Source organism: Pan paniscus, chromosome X, assembly GCF_029289425.2.
Source record: "Pan paniscus chromosome X, NHGRI_mPanPan1-v2.0_pri, whole genome shotgun sequence".
In the NCBI taxonomy this organism is placed as follows: Eukaryota; Metazoa; Chordata; class Mammalia; order Primates; family Hominidae; genus Pan; species Pan paniscus.
In genome coordinates this window covers 100,676,961-100,701,197 of record NC_073272.2, presented here as the reverse complement: position 1 = coordinate 100,701,197, position 24,237 = coordinate 100,676,961, and the positions used below count along the sequence as shown (strand labels likewise).

General features: G+C 43.8%; 2 protein-coding genes and 1 long non-coding RNA gene across 8 annotated transcripts in view; 1 reads left to right on the top strand and 2 right to left on the bottom strand.

Moving 5' to 3' along the window:
- The window catches only part of CENPI (centromere protein I), a 68,684-nt gene extending 64,111 nt beyond the window's left edge, over window positions 1-4,573 (bottom strand). For 2 of the 6 annotated variants that reach the window (XM_008962750.4, XM_057301086.2), the window contains exons 1-4: window positions 4,480-4,568; window positions 4,189-4,284; window positions 1,410-1,648; window positions 333-470 (exon numbers count right to left, since the gene is read on the bottom strand). In XM_008962750.4, coding sequence (XP_008960998.1) covers window positions 333-470; window positions 1,410-1,635 — 364 coding nt within the window. In that variant the 5' untranslated portion in view covers window positions 1,636-1,648; window positions 4,189-4,284; window positions 4,480-4,568. Of the gene's footprint in view, window positions 1-332; window positions 471-1,409; window positions 1,649-2,640; window positions 2,898-4,188; window positions 4,285-4,479 lie in introns of all 6 variants that reach the window. The other 4 variants (XM_034949464.3, XM_008962751.4, XM_003810404.5 and 1 more) reach the window with 4 other exon arrangements.
- A 350-nt stretch (window positions 4,574-4,923) lies between these two features.
- Window positions 4,924-12,558, top strand: LOC134729818 (uncharacterized). The gene is made up of 2 exons (XR_010111294.1): window positions 4,924-5,073; window positions 8,799-12,558. It is a non-coding gene; the product is annotated as an uncharacterized LOC134729818 (long non-coding RNA).
- On the bottom strand, window positions 6,359-23,939 carry TMEM35A (transmembrane protein 35A). Its single transcript, XM_003810403.4, has 2 exons — window positions 23,631-23,939; window positions 6,359-8,144 (listed from the first exon to the last, which is right to left on the bottom strand). The coding sequence occupies exons 1-2, from the start codon at window positions 23,748-23,750 to the stop codon at window positions 7,761-7,763; spliced, it is 504 nt and encodes a 167-aa protein (XP_003810451.1). The 5' UTR covers window positions 23,751-23,939; the 3' UTR covers window positions 6,359-7,760.
- Window positions 23,940-24,237: the final 298 nt, after the last annotated feature.

Below are 24,237 nucleotides of genomic sequence, written 5' to 3'. Positions count from 1 at the left end.
TGAGATGGTGCCACTGCACTACAGCCTGGGTGACAGAGCAAGACTCCATCTCAAAACAAAAAACAAAAAACAAAACAACATCCCCCTCAAGCCAGGTGCGGTGGCTCAAGCCTATAATCCCAGCACTTTGAGAGGCCAAGGCGGGAGGATCACTTGAGTCTAGGAGTTCGAGACCAGCCTGGGCAATATAGTGAGATGCTGTCTCTATTATAAAAAAAAGTATATATATGTGTGTGTGTGTGTATGTATATATATATAAGATTTATTTTTAAAAGAAAAAAATATAGGTGCTAGGTGAGTTAAAAGAAAAAAAAAGCATTTCCTCAACATACCAAATTTGCCACTGAGTGCAATATTTAATAGAATATCAATTTCTTCTGAAGCTAACCCATTCTTCCAAGCCACATTTTCCACAGTTTTCAAGTGTTTTTCCAAGGTTTTATCTTTATTCTGTGAAGCTTTAATGGGACCTGAAAAAAGAAACAATATTAAATAGTGAGACCTTTAAAATTATTTCAGTCTTCGGCCTCAATAATAACAATTTGGAACTCTTTAAAGGAACAGCTTAATAACCAGGCGTGGTGACCCACATCTGTAATTCCAGCATTTTGGGAGGCCAAAGTAAGAGGATCACTTGAGGCCAGGAGTTTGAGACCAGCCTGGGCAACATGACAAGACTCCATCTCTACAAAAAAATTAAAAACTAGCTGGACATGCTGGCACGCACCTGTGGTCCCAGCTCCTCAGGAGGCTGAGATGGGAGGATCACTTGTGCCCAAAAGGTTAAACGTACAATGATCATGCCACTGCACTCCAGCCTGGGCAACAGAGCAAGACCCCGTCTCCAAAAATAAATAAAGGAGTTTATGTAAGAAGTGTCTTCCCAAAAACTGTTCAAAGATGTTTTTAACTAAAGAATATTTAACAGCGATAGCAACTTCAGTGAGGAAAGCTGGATTATGCCCTGACATTCCTATTCTAAACTAAAAGCACTGAACTTAGACTACAACCTGTTTCAATATTAGGACAGTGGTTCCCAAACTTTACCATACATTGGAACCACCTAGGAAGCCTTTAAAAAAAATCCCTATGCCAGGTTGCATCCCATACCAATAAAATCAGAAAGTCTAAGAGTAGATGCCTGACATCAGTTTGTTTGTTAAAGATTCTCAGAGCCAAAGGGGTAGAGAGGGAGGAAAAAAAAAAAGAAAAAAAGATTCTCAAGTGATCCCAATATGCAGCCGTTTGGGAACCACTCTGCTAGTAAGTTTTGTTGTTGTGTCCCTAGTGCCTAGCATACTGATATGTAGTAATTGCTCAATGTCTATTAAATAAACAAAAGCATGAATGAGGGACTAGAATATTTTTACAGAAATAGGAGTTTCATAAGGAAAACAATCCACCTTTACCTTTCTCAAAATATCCCACTGCCATTTGCAAAGCATCTTCTTCAGCTTGATCATCAGCATGTTCATAATCTCCCACTGGATTGTTTTGTCCATGTTTTGAGATGTTCTTTGAGTTGCTTGGATCCTGTTTTACTTTCCAGGCTGAAAGCGTGGTCTGAAAACTACTACTACCTTGTGAAGTCCTGTTTTGTGCCTGGACGTTCTTAAATCTCTTTTGAGGTGACATTACTGCATATGTTCTACACAGAAACAAGTGTTAAGTTATCATTAATCAGCCAAACAGTCCTTTTTTCTCCACAGAGACAGGGTGTGTTTCCAGTATTTAGTATACAATAGCTAGCATACAACAGGCATACAATAAATAAGTTGACAACAATCCAGGAAACAAAATCTAGAGGTTGACTTTCTCAGAAAGTCCTTGCCCTAAATAGAAATAGAAACAACCTGACAAGGTAACATTCATCAGCTGAACTAGCTTTCTAGTGGAAAAAACCAGTAAGAGTACAGGCAACATATGCAAGTTCTCTCTTAGAATGGCTATGTCATATAAGTGGGTCCAAAACTAATCCATCTCGGCCGGGCGTGGTGGCTCACGCCTGTAATCCCAGCACTCTGGGAGGCCGAGGTGGGCCTGACTTGAGGTCAGGCGTACAGGAGTTTGAGACCAGCCTGGCCAATATGAGGAAACCCCGTCTCTGCTAAAAAATACAAAAACTAGTTGGGCATGGTGGCACACACCTGTAATCCCAGCTACTCGGGAGGCTGAGGCAGGAGAATCACTTGAACCCAGGAGGTGAAGGCTGCAGTGAGCAGAGATTGCACTACTGCACTCCAGCCTGGGTGACACAGTGAGACCCTGTCTCAAACAACAAACAAAAAAACTAATCCATCTCAATAACTCAATCTTACTTTCTCCACTCCTATTTTCCCCACTTCTCCTTGATTTTGCTTTTAATCTTTATGGTCCTAAATTTGTCAGTGCTAAGTTAAAGCTGCACAGTTCAAAAGCCAAACTGGTGGCCAGACTAAGCATTTTCAGGAGACAAATATTCCCATTTATTCACTTAATAAATAATTACTAAATGTCATCTATTTGCCAAGCACAAGTCTAGTTACCAGGGATAAAATAATAAAACAATCAAGATCTCTGCTCTCATGACACTTACACTGAAGGGGGAGGTGACAGTCAATAAATAAGTATAAAACTAAGACTGGACATGGTAGTTCACACCTGTAATACAGCACTTCGGGAGGCAGAGGCTGGAAGATCCCTTCAACCTAGGAGTTCAAGACCAGTCTGGGCAACACAGTGAGACAATGTCTCTACTTAAGATTTAAAAAATTAGCTAGGCATAGCCGCACGTGCCTGTAGTCCTATCTACTCAGGAGGGTGAGGCAGGAGAATAGCTTGAGCCCCAGGGGTCGAGGCTGCAGAGAGCCGTGATTGCGCCACTGCACTCCAGCCTGGGTGACAGAGCAAGACTTTGTCTAAAAAAAAAAAAAAAAAAAAAAGGAAGAACAGTAAACAATAATGAATATAATACACAGTGATGTGATAGAAATGAAGTGGAGATGGGAAGCTACATTGTAACTTTGTAATAAGTGTTCAGAGAAAACCTCTCTGAGGTGACCTTTAAACTGAGATTTGAATGCCAAGAAGGAACCAGCCCTGTGAAGATCTGGTGGAAGAATATTTCATGGAGAGAGAAGAGGAAGACATGCTAAGACCTTAAAGCAAAAAGAGCTTTATGTGTTAAAGAAACAGCAGCTTGGCTGGGCAAGGTGGGTCACACCTATAATCCCAGCACTTTGGGAAGCTGAGGGCAACATAGTGAGACATTCTTTTTTTTTTTTTTTTTTTTTTTTTTGAGACAGTCTCACTCTGTCACCCAGGCTGGAGTGCAGTGGCGCGATCTCTATCTCGGCTCACCACAACCTCCGCCTCCCGGGTTCAAGCAATTCTCCTGTCTCAGCCTCCCAAGTAGGTGGAATTACAGGCGCACACCACCACACCCGGCTATTTGTTGTATTTTAGTAGAGACTGGGTTTCACCATGTTAGCCAGGCTGGTCTCGAACTCCTGACCTCAGGTGATCCACACCTGCCTCAGCCTCCCAAAGTGCTGGGATTACAGGCGTGAGCCACCACGCCTGGCCCAACTCTGTCAAAAGAAAGAAGAAAGAAAGGAAAGAAAGAAAGAAAGGGAGGGAGAGGGAGAGAGAGAGAGAGAGAGAGAGAGACAGAGACAGAAAGAAAGAAAGAAAAGAAAGAAAAGAGAAAAGAAAAGAAACAGTAGTAACATCAGTCTGGAGGGAGTGGAATGAAAGAGGTAAAAGGTAACGAGCGATGAAGTCAGAACGTAGCCAGGGACTAAGTTCATATTGGGATTTGCAGGCCAGAGTAAGGAGTTTGGATTTTAAATGTCATGGGAAAACATAGAGGAAGGGGGAAAGGTTAGAGAGGGGAGCAATACCACCTGATTTGTGTTTGACGATCATGTTAGCTGCAGTGCAGAGACGAGAATGTTAGAGGTCAAGGAGCGGCAAGAAACCAAATAAAAGGCTGTCGCAGAAGTCCAGAAGAGGTTTGACTGTAGCCTGCACTAGGCCTAGGGTGTAGAGGTGGAAAATGATTGGATTCGTGCAATGTTTTGGAGTTAGACAGAGTAGGCCGTGATAAAAGAATTGGATGTAGGGAAAAGGGAAGAGGAATCAAAAATGACTTCTAAGTTTTTGGCTGCAAATAGGAAAAACTAAAGGAATGGTCGGAATGACACTTACTCAATCCCACCTCCCTGGAACAGATGAGGCCAGATCAGGAGAGGAATATGTCCAAACCAGTGGGACGTTACGGGTTCCGAGTTATTTCCTAGGTTCCTAGGAAAGAAGGGCAGGGGAGCAGCTTCTGACCCCACCCAGTTGAACCATCCCAGCGCTTCCCAAGGATCCCTGGTGCGAAACTGGCTACGGAAAACCCGACCGCAGTCACACCTTGCAGGATAGTCCCACCCTCAAAAGTAAAAAAATTCTCTTCGCCCCCATTTCGCGCGGTGCTTAAAAGTACCCCCTCACCTAAGACACTCTACCTGTAGCCGCACAGGCCTCTGACCACCGAATGCCGCCTCCGGAATTCAAAGAAGCTGACTCCACCCCACGCATGCGCTTCCGCGCAGACCCAGAGGGGCGGCTGGGCGGAGCAACGCACTCAGCTGAAGCCTGATTGGCTAGAGGTGGCGGGTGGCTCGGTGGCGGGAGGTGGCGCGCGCGACGACGCTGACGTAGACTCAATTACGGAGAGCGGCTTGCCCCACCCACCTGGGCCTGTGAGGAGAGCAGCGAGTGGGCCGTTGCTGCTGGAGTCAGCTGATTGGCTGGCGTTCCCACTGTGCTAAGAATACAAGAATGTTCACATTCGTCATTTTGCGTATAACGGGACAATTCGTGTCTCAGTTCTTGAATTTAACATGATCAATTATAGTGATTATTTTGCCTAGGCTGACCCCAGATGTCGGGACTTTGTAGGAAAATGTGAAACCGCAAATTTCACAATAAAGGTGGCTTCTCCCTGGCCAAGACTTAAGTTAAAGGGCCTGTCGCTTTCCCCGTGTGAACCTAGGGCGTGGGAGGAACGAAAGGCTGGATCTGCCCTCCTTTTACCGACAATGGGTATGGATATCCTCCAAGGTTTTCTATAAACCGGCTGTCAACATGTAACTATTCCTAACCATGAGGAGTTAATTGACCTTGAAAACAGCAACAAGGGTTTAGTCTGAGCTCTCAGCTTAGTCCCTAATTTAATCTCTTATTAGAGTAGGAATAAGAGAGAAAAGATAAATTTAATGACTCTCACTGAGTTGTTGAGACCAAAACATACCTATAAACTTTAGGTAAACTTGGCGGGGGGCGGGGAGGACTGCAATCTTAGAGATGAATAATCAAAGTTTAAGTTTATGTAGTTGGGAAAGGATACAGCAAAAATAACTTTACCACATCATATATGGTTTTCAGAATAGTTTCACCAACTCTTATTTAATCATGCATGACAACTGAGGCTCTTCAATTTTTTCTGATAGATGTTGTTCTTTAATAAAGTTGAAAATTTCTTGAATCATTTTTCATGTTTTTAATCATGTTTCATAGGCTCAAAGAAATGTAAATTGGAAGGAAATTTAAGGTTTCAACATTCTTCTTTTTGTAGATGATTAAACTGGAGCCCTGAGTGGTGAAATATCTTGCCTAATGTGACAGGTCTGTGGCAGTGCAACTTGTGCCACTTTGTGGAGAGATATATATATGTAGTGAAAGATAGTGATTCACCTTTGATACATCTTCAATTTTCTCCGAAATCATTTTTCTAACTTCCCTTGGCATCACCTAATTAAGCAAAACTCCTAAAACCTGGAAATCGTATTGAGATCCTAATTATGTGGCTTTCTGTCTTGCGTGCTAACATCACAAAAGTGTGGGGGAGCGTAAATAAAATTGGAAAGTTGGGCCAGGCGAGGTGGCTCATACCTGTAATCTCAGCACTTTGGAAGGCCGGGCCAAGCAGACTGCTTGAGCCCAGGAGTCCGAGGCCAGACTGGGCACCATGGCAAAATCCCGTCTCTACAAAAAATAAAAAATTAGCCGGGCATGGTGGCGTATGCCTGTAGTCCCAGCTATTCGGGAGGCTGAGGTGGGAGGATCACTTGAACCTGGTAGATTGAGGCTGCAGTGAGCTGTGATCACACCACTGCACTACAGCCTGGGCAACAGAGCAAGACCATGTCTCAAAAAAAATAAGAAAAAGAAAAAAAAGAAATTGGAAAGTTGGCAACCTCATTAGCATATTAAGTGATTAAACTCCCTCTTCTCTTTCCTCTCCTCCTTCAGCCAGACTCAGAAAAAGAGAGGCTAAATCCTTTGATATGATCCTTACTTTCCAGATTTTCAGTATTTGTCCAGACAGTTTCCTCCAAATTTCAAAAAGTTTTATTTTGAAAGAATGAGAGAAATAAAACAGAGAGGTATCAATTACCAAGAACAATTACACTGAAGAAAACACAATAATAAGTACTCTTCCCACACAACCCCCCCCCCATTTCCCCATCCCTGGCACAATAATATTAAAACCACCAAAGCACACCTAACAAGGAAAAACAACAGTACGTAATGAAAAAAGCAAATGTCCATACTGCTCAGTCCAACTAACCCTTATGAAATGTCCTTCCCCCAGCTAAACCCTACCCACTGGAATGATAAAGAAAAGTAGAGACAACCCTAGGGGAGACTTGGAACTCTGCTTATACTAGCAAAGCTCAGTGAAGAATCAGTAAGAGTAGTGAATCTGTTTGGCAATGAAACACTGGATATAGCTTCTTTTTCAAATTTTGGATGATTGCAGAGAACAGGTAGAGTTTGAGGCTCACAGACTTCTAACAGGACTGATCCCTGTTCCCTCAACCGTAACAGTGGAGCAGCTGCCAAATCCTGGTTGGCTGCTGAGAATAGTGGAAGTGAGGCAACTTTGGGCTTAAGACAATCTGAAAAAGATGTCTGGAAACAAGTTTACTGCTTCAGTTTCAAACTGTGAGTAAAGGGTTTTAATAGGTGGGGCTTGGACAAAGGCAAGGTGAAACTTCCTATATGATCACTTGAAGAATTAAACTATCAATTTGACTGCATGCATCCCTTGTTTTAATTAAATTCAATATGGACTATTTAAAATGTAAACAACTGTTGGACTAGAACCTAATTAATTTCATATATAACTCAGTGTCCGAAATTGAATGTTTTTTTTTCTCCTGAAGTAGTAAGTTTAAGTTTTTAGCATCTGTGGAGAGATTCCCGGCCATGAGACTACATGACTTGTTTCATATCAGGATTCTCTTTATAGGAAATTTGTTTTATTCTGCCTTTGCTGGAATCAATCTATAAAGGGAAGGATGCCTGTGCAGCATTAGTTCAAGATCAGAGCCTTCTCTGCTTGTGTGTGCGTGAGTGTGCGTGCACGCACGCACACACACACACACATACACACACAGAGAGTAGTTAAATACATTTTCCCACACACAATCTCACAGTCACATGCTTGTTGGAGTCCATCTCACAATTACACTTCAATAGTAGCCGTATACATGTACATGCAACAAGATGTGAGAGTTGCCCCAGAGTGATTAAAGGTGGCACACAAATGTCAATGTGGGGAAGTCATTTTAGCATATAGATGTACACAAGCCAATAGGGTCATTAACTTGCAGATTACATTTTTCACTTTCCCCAAGATAAATAAATGAAAAACACACACTGACATCTTCCTGGTGTCATGGACGCAACTGCCTGGAAGGTCCACTCTTTGCACTTCCACTTTTCTATGACACCTTCACTTTGCCCTGAGGGGCCTTCTCATATAAGGAGGGTTGCTCCTCAGCATTCCCTGGCAAAGGCTTCTTCTCAGAAGACCGGTCTTCAGGTTTGCGAGCAATCAGCAGGCGGCAGGTGAGCAGGATTCCAAACACCAGAGCATGGGCGTAGCGTTTGAGAGGATCACCGACCAGCTGGTGGAAGAAGAGCACAGCCAACACCAGCAACAGTAGGAAGAAGTTGGCCACATCTTTGGGACGCCCAGGCACAAGGGTCATGACGATGCCACAGGCCACTTCAAGGGCACCAATGCTTTTTCGGAGGAGAATGGAATTGATCCCCATTTTCTTCAGCAGAGGGAGGGCTCGAACATAGCTCTTGTAAGCACGTTTCTAGAGTGAGAATATTGTAAGGAAATTACTGCATTAACCATGATTTTAACATTAGAATGAAGAAAACACAAGCAGAGTCCTCTCCCCTTTCACACCAGCCACTGGTGTCCCATTATATATAATTTTTCTTATCTTAATTATATGTAATTAAACTAAGAGGCCAGGCACAGTGGCTCACACCTGTAATCTCTGCACTTTGGGAGGCCGAGGTGGGCAGATCACCTGAGGCCGGGAATTGGAGACAGCCTGGCCAACATGGTGAATCCCCATCTCTACTAAAAATACAAAAATTAGACAGGAGTGGTGGCGGGCACCTGTAATCCCAGCTACTTGGGAGTCTGAGGCACAAGAATGGTTTGAACTCGGGAGATGGAGATTGCAGCGAGCTGAGATTGCACCACTGCACTCCAGCCTGGGCGACAGAGTGAGACTCCATCAAAAAAAAAAAATCCAAACACAAGCAACCTGCTGGAATCCCTGTGATTTAAACCTTAGTAGCATCTTTGCTATGGTCTGAATGTTTGTGTCCCCAACAAAAACCATATGTTGAAATCATAACCCCCAAGATGATGGTATTAGTAGGTGGGGCTTTGGGAAATGATTATGTCCATGAGGGTGAAGTGTTCTTAAATGAGATTAATTCCTTTATAACAGAGGCCTCAGAGAGCTGACTTTCCCCTTCTGCCATGTGAGGACACAGTTAGAAGGCACCATCTGTGAAGAGAAAGTGGGCCCTCAATAGACACCAAACTGCTCCCACCTTGATCTTGGACTTCTCAGCCTACAGAACTGTGAGAAATAAATTTCTGTTGTTTATAAGCTACCCAGTTTATGCTATTTTATTACACCAGTCTGAATGGACTAAGACAAGCACCAAAGGTAATAAGGCGAATAATTTGATTTTATAGTTTAAAAGCATTTATGATTATAAATCATAAATAGCATTAATACTTTTTTTTAGCCGGGCGCAGTGGCTCACGCCTGTAATCCCAGCATTTTGGAAGGCCGAGGTGGGCAGATCACCTGAGGTCAGGAGGTCTAGAACAGCCTGGCCAACATGGTGAAACCCCATCTCTACTAAAAATACAAAAATTAGCCGGGTGTGGTGGGGCATGCCTGTAATCCCAGCTACTCGGGAGGCTGAGGCAGGAGAATCACTTGAACCCAGGAGGCAGAAGTTGCAGTGAGCCAAGATCGTGCCACTGCGCTCCAGCCTAGGCAACAGAGCAAGACTCCATCTCAAAAATAAATAAATAAATAAATAAGCAAATAAATAAATAAATAAAAAGAATTTTTTAAAAATTCACTAGGCCCATAAAAACTGGTACATGTTAGCCACATCCATATTTTCTAGTGCCTGCTTTGTCAAAACCCAGATGCATATGAATACTAAGCAAAATGAAACAAGGTAAGGCACAGTATGGTAAAGATTCACTAATTTGAACTTCCCTAAATTGGAATCTGTTATATTTCAGAAAAGAGCGAAGCTGGAGTTTATATTTGTAGAATCTGTAAAAATGAAAGTGTTTGCTGAGAAAATAGAAAAATAAAAATGTATGCAAATGTCAGCCCTTTATATATCTTTAAAATATAGTAAGACAAAATCATTCTCATTTCATTGAGATAAATCCCCAAACCTTTATAAGAAGCTACTTTGGCTAGCTTCATCCTTAAATTTTATTTTATTTTATTTATTTATTTTTATTCTTTTGAGACGGAGTCTCACTCTGTCGCCCAGGCTGGAGTGCAGTGGTGGAATTTTGGCTCACTGCAACCTCCGCCTCCCAGGTTCAAGCGATTCTCCTGCCTCAGCCTCCCGCATAGCTACCATGCACTACCACACCTGGCTGATTTTTTTTTTTTTTTGTATTTTTAGTAGAGATGGGGTTTCGCCATGTTGGCCAGGCTGGTCTCGAACTCCTGACCTCAGGTGATCTGCCCACCTTGGCCTCCCAAAGTGCTGGAATTACAGGTGTGAGCCATTGCGCCCAGCCTCATTCCTTAATTTTGATTCAAGAAATATTTATTGTACACCTATTATGGGTTTTGCATCAATGATACAGAGATAAATTAGACAGGGTCATGAAGCTTTCAGACTAGTAGGGGGAAACAGATATGTAAACAACATAAAGCAGCACAGTTAGTGGTACATAAATAGAGATCTGTATAAGATCACAAAGTAACAGAATTATATTGATCTTAGAGTTACAGATCATTCATATTTTTCACTATCCATTTTGGCCTGTTCCTCATTTTGGAGTAAATTGATGAGATTTTATCAAGTGTCTTATTGGGTTGGTCCACTGCTTTGTTTTCTTTTAGTATCCATTCATTCATTCAATGTTTATTTTCTCTTTTTTCTTTTTTTTTTTTTTTTTGCTTTCCAGGAGGTGCTCTCATCTGAGTTCAATATTTATTAAGTGCCTCCTTGTGCTAGGCACTGTACTGGATACTCTGGATATAAGTGTCAGTTATTCAAAGGTCCTGTCTTCCTGAAGCTTGAAGTTTATAAGGGGAAGAGCGGATATGTAAATACGCAAGTGCAATAAAGTGTTATAAGTGCTGGATACAATTATGTAGCAGGAACAGTATAGGCACACCAGAGGGAGTGGTCAAATCTCCCTAGATGGTGACAGAAAATTTGGAGTGGAATCTTAAAAGTGGGTGGTGAGGCACTCCAGCCTGAAACTCCATCTCAAAAGAAAAGTAGAGCAGGTGTTTGCAAGATAAAAAAGGAAATGGCACTGCAGGCAGAGGAAGCTGGATGAGCAAAGACCCTGACACACCAAATATGGCCAAATACCACTTCAGTTCAGCATAGGGTGATAGAGGGAAGGGAAGGAGGTGAGACATGAAATAGGAGAGATAAATATGAATTAGATCATGGAGAACAATATCTGTTCTGCTGTGGAGCTGGACTTTGTCTTATAAGCCAGGAGGAACTTTTAAAGAAATTCCCTCTGGAAATAGGCCGGGCATGGTGGCTCACACCTGTAATCCCAACACTTTGGGAGGCCAAGGCAGGAGGATCGATTGAGCCCAGGAGTGCAAACCAGCCTGGACAAGATAGTGAGACCCTGTCTCTACAAAAAGTTTTTAAAAAATTAGCTGGGCGTGGCAGTGTGTGCCTGTAGTCCCAGCTATTTGGGAGGCTGAGATAGTAGGATTGCCTGAGCCCAGGAGTTCAAGGCTTCAGTGAGCTGTGATCGTGCCAATGTACTGCAGCCTGGGAGGCAGACCAAGACCCTGTCTGGAAAAAAAAAAAAGAGAGAGAGAGAGAAAAGATGGTCCCTCTAGAAATAGTGTGGAGGATGAATTGGGGGAAGTATGCCTGGAAACAAAGAGATCAGGTAAGAGATGTGGACTAGCATAATGGCAGTGAGGACACGGGAAGGGGACAGAGTAGAGGAATGCTTTGAAAGCAAAATCTGGCCGGGTGCAGTGTCTCACGCCTGTAATCCCAGCACTTTGGGAGGCCGAGGCGGGTGGATCGCCTGAGGTCAGGAGTTCGAGACCAGTCTGGCCAACATGATGAAACCCCGTCTCTACTAAAAATACAAAAAAAAATTACCCAGGCGTGGTGGCACACGCCTATAAGTCCCAGCTACTCTGGAGGCTGAGGCAGGAGAATTGCTTGAACCCAGGAGGCAGAGGTTGCAGTGACCCGAGATCATGCCATTGCACTCCAGCCTGGGCAACAGAACAAGACTCCGTCTCAAAAAAAAAAAAAAAAAAAATTCTACAGAACTTGGTGTCTCATTGGATGTGGGCACTGAGGGAAAGGGAAGAGTCAAGAATGATTCTCAGGTCTCTGGCTTGGGTGCTGGAGAGATAGATAGGTGTTACCATTCTCTAAGTATGGGTATATATCAGATAATCAGGAGGAACAGAATGCGGGGCTCAGGGACAGGAAAGAATGAGGAACTCAATTTGGGGGTTTTGAGTTGAAGTACCTCTAAGGCATCCAAGTGTAGATGACTGGTAAGGCAGTTCAGTAAGAGAAGTCTGGACTAAAGATAGAGAATGGATGGTCATTAGTATGCCCAGGGAGGGTATATACAGTGGGAAAAAAATGCATGACAGACATTTAAAAAATGGAAAGAGAGGCCGGACGTGATGGCACAAACCTGTAATCCCAGCAGTTTGGGAGGCCGAGGCGGGCAGATCACTTGAGGCCAGGAGTTTGAGACCAGCCTGGCCAATATGGCGAAACCCTGTCTCTACTACAAAAAAAAAAATACAAAAATTAGCCGGGCGTGGTGGCACGCACCTGTAATCCCAGCTATCCGGGAGGCTCAGGCACGAGAATCACTTGAGCCCAGGAGGCAGAGGTTTCAGTGAGTCAAGATGGCACCAGCCTGGGCAACAGAGCAAGACTCTGTCTCAAAAAAAAAAAAAAAAAGAAAGAAAGAAATGGAAAGACAGAGTCCACAAAGCAGATAGAAGAAAGTATGGTTAGAAAAGCAGGAGGAAAACCAGGAGAGACCAGGTCATGGACACCAAGATAAGTTTAAGAAGAGAATAGTCAAAAGTGCCAAATGCTAGACAAGTGTAAGAATGAGGCAGAAAGCCAACTTGACCTCTCAGAAGCATCTGGCACTTAAAATAGTGTTCACACACTCTAGATTTGGAACAAATATTAACAAGTGAATGCACCTTTACTTAATGGATTAATTATCATGAGTCGCCCAAGATAATCGCCTATGAGGACTCTTAAAAGACTAATGGTTTAGAAAAAAGCATGGTTTGGATGCAAACAGACTTAGCGTCAAATCCCAGCTCTGCCACTTTCTAGCCTTTTTTTTTTTTTTTTCTTTGATATGGACTGTCATTCTGTCACTGAGGCTGGAGTGCAGTGGTGGGATCAGAGCTCACTGCGGCCTCTACTTCTGGGGCTCAAAAGCAATTCTCCCACCTTGCCTCAGCCTCCTAAGTTGCTGGGACTACAGGGTATGCACCATCATGCCTGGCTAATTTTTTTTTTTTTTTTTTTTTTTTTTTTTTTTTTTTTTTAGAGACAGCCCCTGGCTATGTGGCCTGCCTTAACTTTCCAAAGTGCTCCTGCCGCTTTCTAGTTGGGTGTCTCTGAGCAAATTATTTGAAACGTACTGAACAAGCCTGGAGTAAGGTAAAGTCAGCAAGGCTACTTACCTTGGGTGGAAAATTTAAGAGGGCACCAAAAACACTCACTGATTAGGTAAATAATATCCATGATGAACAAGATATGAAACTTTTAAATAAAGGTAGACTCCGACGCTACACTTGCACGACCCTGCTTCACTCACTTCTCCCTAAACCTGCCTTGTCAGAGACTGTCCTTATTTAAAATTCCACCTCACCCTAGTTCCTACCCTATTCCTGAGCCTATATGGAAATACAAAGTGTTAGTCATTCTTCCTCTCTCTTCCCATCTTAGATTAAATCAAGGATTTTTCATAGAGAAATTAGGAGAGAGGTTGACCAGTAGGCAGAGTAAAACCTTGGGCTGAAAGGGGCCAGACCCATGTGGGGCAGAGCTGAGCTGAGGTTTAGGGTACCTGGTGGTGGTGAGAAGCCCACCCCTTTCCTCTCATTAACCTAAATACATGCCACTTGCCTTATCCTTCTCCCTTTGCATCCTGGTGATGGTAGCAGGGGGACATTACGGGGAAAAAATGTAGACCCCAGAGGCTTCCATAACACTTTTTTTTTTTGAGGCAGAGTCCCACTCTGTCACCCACACTGGAGTGCAGTGGCTCGGCTCACTGCAAATTATGCTTCCCTAGCTCAAGCGATTCTCCTGCCTCAGCCTCCCAAGTAGCTGTGTTTACAGGCATGCACCCCACATCCAGCTAATTTTTGTATTTTTAGTAGAGACTGGTTTTCACCATGTTGGCCAGGCTCTTCTCGAACTCCTGACTTCAGGTGATCCACCTGCCTCGGTCTCCCAAAGTGTTAGGATTACAGGCGTCAGCCACCACGCCTGGCCTCTTAACACTTCTGAGGGTCTCGCTGTCACCCAGGCGGGAGTACAGCAGCACCATCAGGGCTCACTGCAGCCTCGACCTCCCAGGCTCAAGTGATCCTCCCGCCTCAGCCTCCCGAGTTAGCTGGGCCTACAGGCTTGTGCCACCATGCCTGGCTAATCTCTTTTAAATTTTTTTGTAGAGACTGGGTCTCACTATGTTGCCTAGGCCTGTCTCAAACTCCTGGGCTCAAGTGATCCTCCTGCCTCAGCCTCCCAAAGTGTTGGGATTACAGGCGTGAGCCACCACGGTTGGCCAGTAAGGGCCATTTCTAATTAGCAACACAAAAGTTCTCAAGAGGCAATTCCTAAATCCTAAGTGTAAACTTCTGATGTGATAAACACAAAAGACAGGATGAGTTGTTTTGTTTTTTGTTTTTTGTTTTTTTTGAGACGGAATCTGGCTCTGTCACCCAGGCTGGAGAGCAGTGGCATGATCTCAGCTCACTGCAACCTCTGTCTCCTGGATTCAAGTGATTCTTCTACCTCAGCCTCCCAAGTAGCTGTGACTACAGGCGCGCACCACCATGCCCGGCTAATTTTTGTATTTTTATTTTTATTTTATTTATTTATTTTGAGATGGAGTCTCACTCTGTCGCCCAGGCTGGAGTGCAGTGGCACGATCTCGGCTCACCACAACCTCCGCCTCCCAGGTTCAAGTGATTCTCCTGCCTCAGCCTCCTGAGTAGCTGGGACTACAGGCGCTTGCCACCATGCCCAGCTAATTTTTTGTATTTTTAGTAGAGATACTTCACTACATTTCACTATGTTGGCCAGGCTCGTCTCGAACTCCTGACCTTGTTATGTGCCCGGCCCAGGATGAGTTTCTTATAGTCAGTTAGGAGCCAAGACTTCCAGATGCTGGCTGAATGGCTTCTGGAAACACTTCTTTTTTGACTAGGGCTTAACCACCCATTATTCAGGTACAAACTCTTATCTATACTATAGTGCAATCTGTAGCCTGGGGCCAAACTCCATGTTTTAAATCAAGTTCCTATAACTTCAGTAATCTTTTTTCTCTCCATTTAGTAGAACGGCATATTACTTTTTTAGTTTAGCTAACCTCTTAAACTGCAGCTGTGTATATTTTTATGCCGCTGTTGCTTCTTTCTTTCCTCTGTTTCTCAAGAGAAAACTGCATGTGGATACACCATTTAATCAAATCTTTCATTGAAAACTGAGTAGGTACAGACAGGATTTATTTTCTAGGACTCCAAAGAGGGAATGTTTAGTTTATTGGAGATGGGACTAAGCTTGGATGGGTCTTGACATTATAGGAAGCCATCAATCTTCTCCTGTGGAGTAGAATAGCGACATCAAAAGAATCCTATTGGCCGGGCGCAGTGGCTCACGCCTGTCATCCCAGCACTTTGGGAGGCTGAGGCGGGCGGATCACCTGAGGTTGGGAGTTCGAGACCAGCCTGACAAACATGAAGAAATCCCATCTCTACTAAAAATACAACATTAGCTGAGTGTAGTGGCGCATGCCTGTAATCCCAGCTACTCGGGAGGCTGAGGCAGGAGAATTGCTTGAACCCGGGAGGCAGAGGCCGCAGTGAGCCGAGGCCACACCATGGCACTCTAGCCTGTGCAACAAGAGTGAAACCCCTTCTCAAAAAAAAAAAAAAAAAGAATCCTATTATTGCTAACCCCCTCATTATGCTTGGTCCAGGCCACCTCAAGTTAAACAATAGAAGGGTCACATGTCTTCAGTCTATAGTAACTAGGTCTCTAAAGACTTTAATTGTATGGATAGTAAGAATAAAGAGAGTTGACAGATTCACTTTCTTAAAAGGCTCTTGCAATTCACTTTGTTAGGTCTGTGTTCTTTCCATTGCAATAACCCAGGCTCTGAAACCATAGTTTCCGTATAGGGGGAAGAAAAACAGGAAAAAGATGGGTTTAGTTAAATGTCTCAAACCCCTGCAATCAAAGGCAATCATCTAGCAATATCCTTGGACTGGGATTCTTAAGCTGAATTCCAATTTTAGTTTTGCCACTAAATTGCTTGGAGAAAATTACTAAGTATTTTATTACCTCAGTTTCCCCTCAGATTCAATAAATCAAATGAGCATTTTGGAGATTTAGGTAAATAATCAAAGTGTCATAGCATCAGCTGAGGGCAACACACACACATTTGATCATTAATGAACCACACAATTAGGCCGGGTGCAGTGGCTCACGCCTATAACCCCAGCACTTTGGGAGGCCAAGATGGGTGGATCACTTGAGGTCAGGAGTTCGAGACCAGCCCGGCCAACATGGCAAAACCCCATCTCTACTAAAAATACAAAAATTAGCCAAGCGTGGTGGCACACATCTGTAGTTCCAACTACTTGGGAGGCTGAGGCAGGAGAATCACTTGAACCTGGGAGGCAGAGGTTGCAGTGAGCCGAGACCATGCCATTTCACTCCAGCCTGAGTGATAGAGCCAGACGCTGTCTCAAAAACAAAAACAAAAACCCACACAATTAGAAATCCATATTTTTGCAAGCCACGGTAATTATTTTAATAACAAAATCATTGATGAATCAAGCAGATCCATTCTTGTGGTATGAGGACATTATGATTCAGACATGAGTCAAAAGCATATGGAGCCTTTTATTTTTTGTTATTTTTTAATTTTATTTATTTTTATTTTTATTTTTGAGACAGAGTCTCGCTCTGTCGCCAGGCTGGAGTGCAGTGGCGCGATCTTGGCTCACTGCAACCTCTACCTCCTGGGTTCAAGCAATTCTCCAGCCTCAGCCTCCTGAGTAGCTGAGATTACAGGCGTGTGCCACCATGCCCAGCTAATTTTTTTTTTTTTGTATTTTTAGTAGAGACAGGGTTTCACCATGTTGTCCAGGATGGTCTCGATCTCTTGACCTCGTGATCCGCCCGCCTCAGCCTCCCAAAGTGCTGGGATTACAGGTGTGAGCCAATGCACCCGGCCTATGGAGCCTTTTAATTTTTTTAATTTATTATTATTTTCTTTTTTTGAGATGGATTCTTACTCTGTCGCCCAGGCTAGAGTGCAGCTGCACAATCTCGGCTCACTGCAGCCTCCACCTCCTGGGTTCAAGCAATTCTCCTGCCTCAGCCTCCCAAACAGCTGGGACTACAGACGCCCGCTGACGCACCCAACTAATTTTTGTATTTTTGGTAGAGATGGGGTTTCACCATGTTGGCCAGGCTGGTCTAGAACTCCTGGCCTCAGGTGATCGGCCCAGCTTGGCTTCCCAAAGTGCTGGGATTACAGGCGTGAGCGACCGCGCCCAGCCAGAGCCTTTCTTTAGTCATACCTTTTTTTTCTTTTTGTCATGTATTCTTCACCACACAGCAGGATCCATGATCTCATATTAATGATATTATATTTGAACAGCTCAAAACTGTCAAATAATATTAATCTTTGATTACAATTAATAACCAGCCCAAGCCAGCTAACAGGACAAAATACAAAATGAGAACACAGGGCAAATAGTGTCCACTTCAGTTCACTCATGCCAATTAGGTAAAAGGAAAAGATAAATTGGCTAATATACTGTAGAATTCCATTTATATAAAATTCAAAATCAGGTACAATTGACTTATGTTGTTAGAAGTCAGGATAGTAATTACCCTTGATGGGGGTAGTAACTGGAAGGGGCCATGAGGAAGGTTTCTGGGGTGCTGGTCATGTGGGTTTTTTTTTGTTTTTTTTCTTTTTGTTTTGTGTTGTTTGTTTGTTTTTTGAGATGGAGTCTAACTCTGTCGTCCAGGCTGTAGTGCAGTAGTGCAATCTTGGCTCACTGCAACCTCTGCCTCCTGGGTTCAAGCAATTCTCCTGCTTCAGCCTCCCAGGTAGCTGGGATTACAGGTACCCACCACTAAGCCCAGCTAATTTTTGTATTTTTAGTAGAAACGGGGTTTTGCCATGTCGCCCAGGCTGGTCTCGAACTCCTGACCTCAGGTGATCCACCCACCTTGGCCTCCCAAAGTGCTGGGATTACAGGCGTGAGCCACAGCACCTGGCAATGTGCTTTTTCTTAATATGAGTGCTGGGTTACATGGGAATGTTCTGAAAATTCCTTGAGCTGCATACTTATGCTATGTGCATGTTTCAGTATATATGTTATACTTCAATAAGATTTACAAGGAAAAAAAACTATATGAAAGCAGAAGAAAGCACTGATAAAAATATATTTTGGCAAAAAATCTCAGCCTGGTTGCTATCTTAAACCATAAAGCCTACATAAGTGCTGCAAAATGTACTGACTCATGTGTGATTTTTCTGAATCTCTGTAAGAAATAAAGCCCGTGTGAATCATAGATCATTGTTTAAATGTAATAAAAAGCCATTACATATTTAATTGCCAAATTGCCACATGAATGCTAAACACCTTCTTTTTTTTTTTTTTTTTTTGAGATGGAGTTTCCCTCTTGTTGCCCAGGCTGGAGTGCAATGGTGTGATCTCGGTTCAGCACAACCTCCGCCTCCCAGGTTCAAGTGATTCTCTTGCCTCAGCCACCAGAGTAGCTGGGATTACAGGCATGCGCCACCATGCCTGGCTAATTTTGTATTTTTAGTAGAGATGGGGCTTCTCCATGTTGGTCAGCCTGGTCTTGAACTCCCGACCTATTCTACTTTCCACTGTCATGTAATGCCCACCTAAAGAGGAAGCTGGCATGCTTGATCGTACCAGTCAAAGTGGACCCTTCCCAGATTGCATCTTAGGGCAGAAGACTGACTCCTACTGTCAGTCAAAGATCTGTCTGAAACAAACTCAGCTTTTGTCCATACTGAGAGGCTACAAGCTCCCCAACATAAACTCTAATATGTAGTTTAGCTTGTGATGGCAGGCTGTGTGAATTAAGCAAAGCTGCTTCACCTCTCAGGGTCTCGGTTTCCTCTCTGAAAATAAATGTACTGTACCACCTCAGAGAGCAGTCTAAACACAGTAAATTACTATCTTATTACCTAGTTGGAAAGCAATTAATAGCAGTGATTGGAAGCTTAAAAGATTACCTATGGACATTAAATAAACTGCCCAAACATATTGGGAGTGTTTCCTCAGGATTACATAAACAGAAGGGCACTTAACTACACATAAACAAATAAATCAAATCAACAAACCTTTACTATGAGGGGATGCAAAGAATCAGGGACTTGCCCAGTCATCCTCAGGACCAAAATCTCTTGGCTTTATTGTCACCAGGATTTTGGTGTTTTCTTACCTTTTCATATGTGGTCCCCTGTGCTTACAGGATGAAGCCACTACTACAAAAAGCTGAACACCAGATTTAAAGCAAGCCAACTATTTATATGTTCCCAGTCACTGCACAGGAAACTGCGTCCCAGCACTTTTAAGGGCTGTCTCCCATTTTCAAGTGAACTAATAAAGGCATTTAGTCAAGGGAGTGGCCAGTCATGTTGAATTCACGTGGGATTTAGAGTACTCTATAATGATACTTGCTAAATCTGGAGGAGGTATGGGACAACACATGCCAAATGGGCTATTCGGAGATGCATCTGGAAGTTCTGCATGAGATTCACTGTACATTACACAGCAGCAAGTGTGGATTTTTCAATATTAATTGATTGCATAAAGGTCTGTCCACAAGGGCACATGAAAATAGCATCTTGTTCTTCTAAATGCTTGATTTCAGGCTGGGGATGGTGGCTCACGCCTGTAATCCCAGCACTTTGGGAGGCTGAGATGGGTGGATCACCTGAGGTCAGGAGTTCGCAACCAGACTGACCAACACAGTGAAACCCCATCTCTACTAAAAATACAAAAATTAGGCAGGCATGGTGGCACGCACCTGTAATCCCAGCTACTCCGGAGGCTGAGGCAGGAGAATCGCTTGAACCCGGGAGGCAGAGGTTGCAGTGAGCCAAGATCATACCATTGCACTCCAGCCTGGGCAACAAGAGCAAAACTCCGTCTCATAAATAAATAAATAAATGAATAAATAAATAAATAAATAAATATATATATGCTTGATTTCAATCCCTTAAACTGGCTATTTAAATCAGTTAGGAAACCACTCCATAAAACAGAATTACTTATCATAATCACCTCACCCAAAGCATTTCCCGAACACATACTATAGCAAACACTGTACCAGACACTTTTATACATAATCTCAGTTAATGTTTACAGCCTTCTAAGGTAGGCACTCCTTCCCCCCACCCCCCGCCTTTAGGATGGTCTGTTTCTTAAGTGGTAGGCATTCTTATCCTCATTTTAAGAATAAAGAAACTGAGACACCAAGAGTAGCAGGACCTGAACCCAAGCCTGTGTGACTATAAAGCCTGCACTCTTTCCACTAACCCTTGCTGGCTTCTGCAGTAGAAACAGGAGAAAAGTTCATGGTCATTTGTTTGGTTTTTTAGCAATGATTCTCCCTGGAGAAGATAACACCTAAGAATTACACAAATGATTTTTAAACAAGAAAAAAATATAGTTGGCAGAAAAGCAAAAAAAAAAAAAAAAAAAAGAAAAAAAGAAAAGAAAGAAAGAAAAAGAAAAAAGAAATCAAATCAAAAATCTAAATTTTAAAAATTGATTTTGTAGTAAAACAAAATTGAAAATATGGATTGGGCAGTTAAACTGGTACAATAAAAGGAGGAAGACTGTGCCAGGTGTTCTCAAGAATCGGTTGTCAGTTCTGGCATCCATAAAAACCAACAGTTTTAACCATTAATGATCTTTCTATTGGGAGTATTGAGTCACGGACTTGGTTTCTCATCTCTGCTCCAACAACAGCTTACCTTTCTGGCCTTGGATATGTCATTAAACTTGTTCTGCTTTAGTTTATCCATCAGTAAAATAAAAATAACGAATACACTAAATCTACCTCACAGACATGTTCTAAAGAACAAATAATCTTAAAACAACAACAGCAGCAACAACGCTTTGAGATCTTATAAGAAATGCCACTGCAGTCAATACATGACTAACCTCTTCGATGCAGAGGAATCCACTCCTTAATGGAAAACAAAAAATCCCAGATAATCATCCCAACTGATCTAGGGTTGGGGTTCTGAGAGACTCTGCCTCTAAGAGACAGGGGCTTCTTAGAGAGTCCCTCTAAGAGGCAAGAAATGGCTCCTGAACTGCATAATCAAGAGCCAAACAGAGAAATCTGAAGGGTGGTAACAAGCCAAGGCAATGCTACAATGACTCATTCATTCACCCAACCACTCCACAAATACATATTGAGCACCTTCTCTGTACTAGAACTGAATTTCCCTCCCTTTCCTATGGGAACGAGAATAAAGCTGGGCCAAGCCCAGGCACTATGCAGTAGGCTTTATGCCAGAGAGCAATCTCCAGTCTATGGCCCAATGCTCAATGCAGGAGAGGACCCTGGAAAAGGGCAGTCTGAAAATCCTCTTCAAACTATTGTGACGTCTACTTCTCAGTTAGATACAATCTTTCCATTCCCTCTAGATGCCCCTAGCACAGAAGTGCAGAAGTGTGCATACACACCCACACACAATGGTTCTATATTGCTGTGTTACACTATATCTATTTAAATATGTTCCTATGTATGATATGAAATCTTCATATTTGTTTCTTCTGCCTTTCATTAGGCTGCACTAGACAGCTCCATTTCTAGGAAGAAACATACTGTAAACCCATTTGTGGCTGGTCCTCCTTGTGAGCTCCTGCCAAGCTGGTAGGAAGCTTCCCGGTGACTCCATCTTAGTTGGATTGCCTGCAGAGCCTAACACTGTACTTAGGGTGCAGCTTGGGGGGGCCTCTGAAGCAGCTGACTAGGGTCTGGAGGGCAGGGAGTATACTGAAGAAAGGTAGTGTGTCCCTAAGGCTAGGGAAAGCTTACAAATACCTATGATGCACACACACAAATATATAAATATATGTACATATGAAAAGTAAAGCAAGAGCATGTTCATTTATTCATAATCTAACACCAAACTGCTACCACCAAGACAGAAATATAGTGGCATTTCCCCTCCACCCTGTCCCTCTGTCCCAACCTCTTCAAGCCATTTGGTGGCTTCTGCTACCCCACCCTGTCCCTCTTCTCCCAGTGCAGGCTGCCTCGGGTACTCATTTTGACCTGATTTCAATTCCATCTGGTCAAACATGCTGGGAGGAGGGGAAGGGAGAAGGAGAAGCATGTAAGGATTTGCCACTGGGGCTAGACCTAAGCCCTTGTCACCCTCCCCAACCCTAGGGTGATCCTGCGGTGAGGAAGAAATGGAAAGCTCCAGCTTAAACCCTGAGACAGAAGCCAGAGCTGCCTGCAAACATTTTCTGAGCATCTATTCATATAATTTGCCAGTCTCCATCCATTTGCAGCTCACGTTAAGGGGCCCTGGAAAGCTCTGCAGTGGGTTCAGGAGAGCTATGAATTCCTCGCAATGTGTGAGGCTGTTCCTCCCTGCCTCAGCCCTAAAAGGGCTTGCCTCTTTTCTCTTTCCCCTTCTGTTCCTCCCCTAAGCTCCTTTCTCTCTTGACCTTGAGAGCCCAATGATGTGCTCCTTCCCATTATTGGAAGTCTGGCAAAGGCGACGAGAAGCAGCTGGGGTGGGGAAAAGAAGAGGCAAAGTGACAGGGGAAGAAGGGACAGACCCGAAATTGCTGGAAACATTCCCTGCCATCTCCTAGTACTCCACAGCATAAGAGCAAGTCCTCATCACGCCCAACTGGGGAAAGCAGCCCAGCCCCCAGGTTGCAGAGGAGATGTTTTGGCCAGTCACCTTCCGTGATTCCAACTCTGCAGAGGGGAAAACCTGCAGAGGGCCTGGCTCTGGTCATCCACAGAAGGCAAGGTGGGGATTACGGACTGTTTGCGGGAGAGAAAAAGCAGACTTTGCAGATTTTGTAGATTACCCCACACACAAAACAAAATAAAACAAAACATCTAGCTCTCCCTTGAGAGAAGGGGAAGAAACAAGAGCTTAGTGACCTTTATTTGGGCCAAGAATGCTTTGTCTCAAGGATCCAGATACATACCCAGGTGGCTGGAGGAATACTATCAGCTGTCTGCCTGGGATGAGGAATACCAGTCAGCCCCTAAAAATTGCTTGTTTTAGTAGCCCATTTTTCCCAGCTCTTTTCCTCTTTCCCTTTTGTTCTGCTCTAAAATAAATAAACTCTCCGCTTGCTAAACTCTTAGCTCACAGGGAGGGAATCAGACTTGTATACTGGTTGCCCGGACTTTGGGTGTGTGCTGGAAGGAGGGAAGGGCTCCTGCCAATGACAGGTGCTACGCAGGTCTCAGCCTTCTGGTTTACTTGGGATGGGGGGTATTCGCTGCGCAACCCCTCCCCCAACTGGCATTCAGTGGCTCCAGAACAGCATAGCCCACAAAAGAAATCGCTCTTGCCCAGCTGCTCCTTCCGAGCTGCAAAGTTGTTGAGAACGGAGGGTCCAGGTGGGGATAGGGGCTAAGGGGGTGGGACCAGAAACTGAGAAGGAAAAAAGGGGAGAGGTCCTCGCAATCCCATGGGAGTGCGCTCCTCATCACCCGTTTGCTTCACTTACCATCTCACTGTAGGCATCCTTGCTGAGCCTGGGGGTCAACTTGATAGTCCCCATGAAAACAAAGAAGAGTCCCAGGGCCACTGAGAGGGCCACAATAGTTACGGTTCTGGGGGATGCCATGGGGTCGCCAAGGCAGGTCCCAACTAATCCTTCTGATTTGCGCAGCCGCTCTGTCCAAGGCGCAGGCAGTTAGCACAGGGAGAGCTGGGGGGACGCTGCGGAGGCAGCAGGCAGCTAGAATGACAAAGGGAGAGGAGGGAGCTCGAGAGAAAAATTGAGAGATCGAGATTCAACCACTCTCACTACAACAAACGCTGGGTCCTAATGCCCTACGTGTGCTCACAGGCCGAAAGGACAGTCTCGAAGTTAAATGAAGCCCTAAAGGAAAGACGGAAACTTCAAATCTTAAATGGGGAGAAGGGAGGTTATGTATGAGTTCAGTCACCAAGTGACCCCAGGAATGAGGAATTAGGGAAGACAGGCTTTGCTGCCACCTTCCCACCGGGCTCACTTTTCATCTCCCCCTCCCACTTATCATCCTTCAGTTATTCACTCCCTTTTTCCATCTCTTCCTTTGTGTCCCCCTTTCCTTTTCCTAAATCAAAAT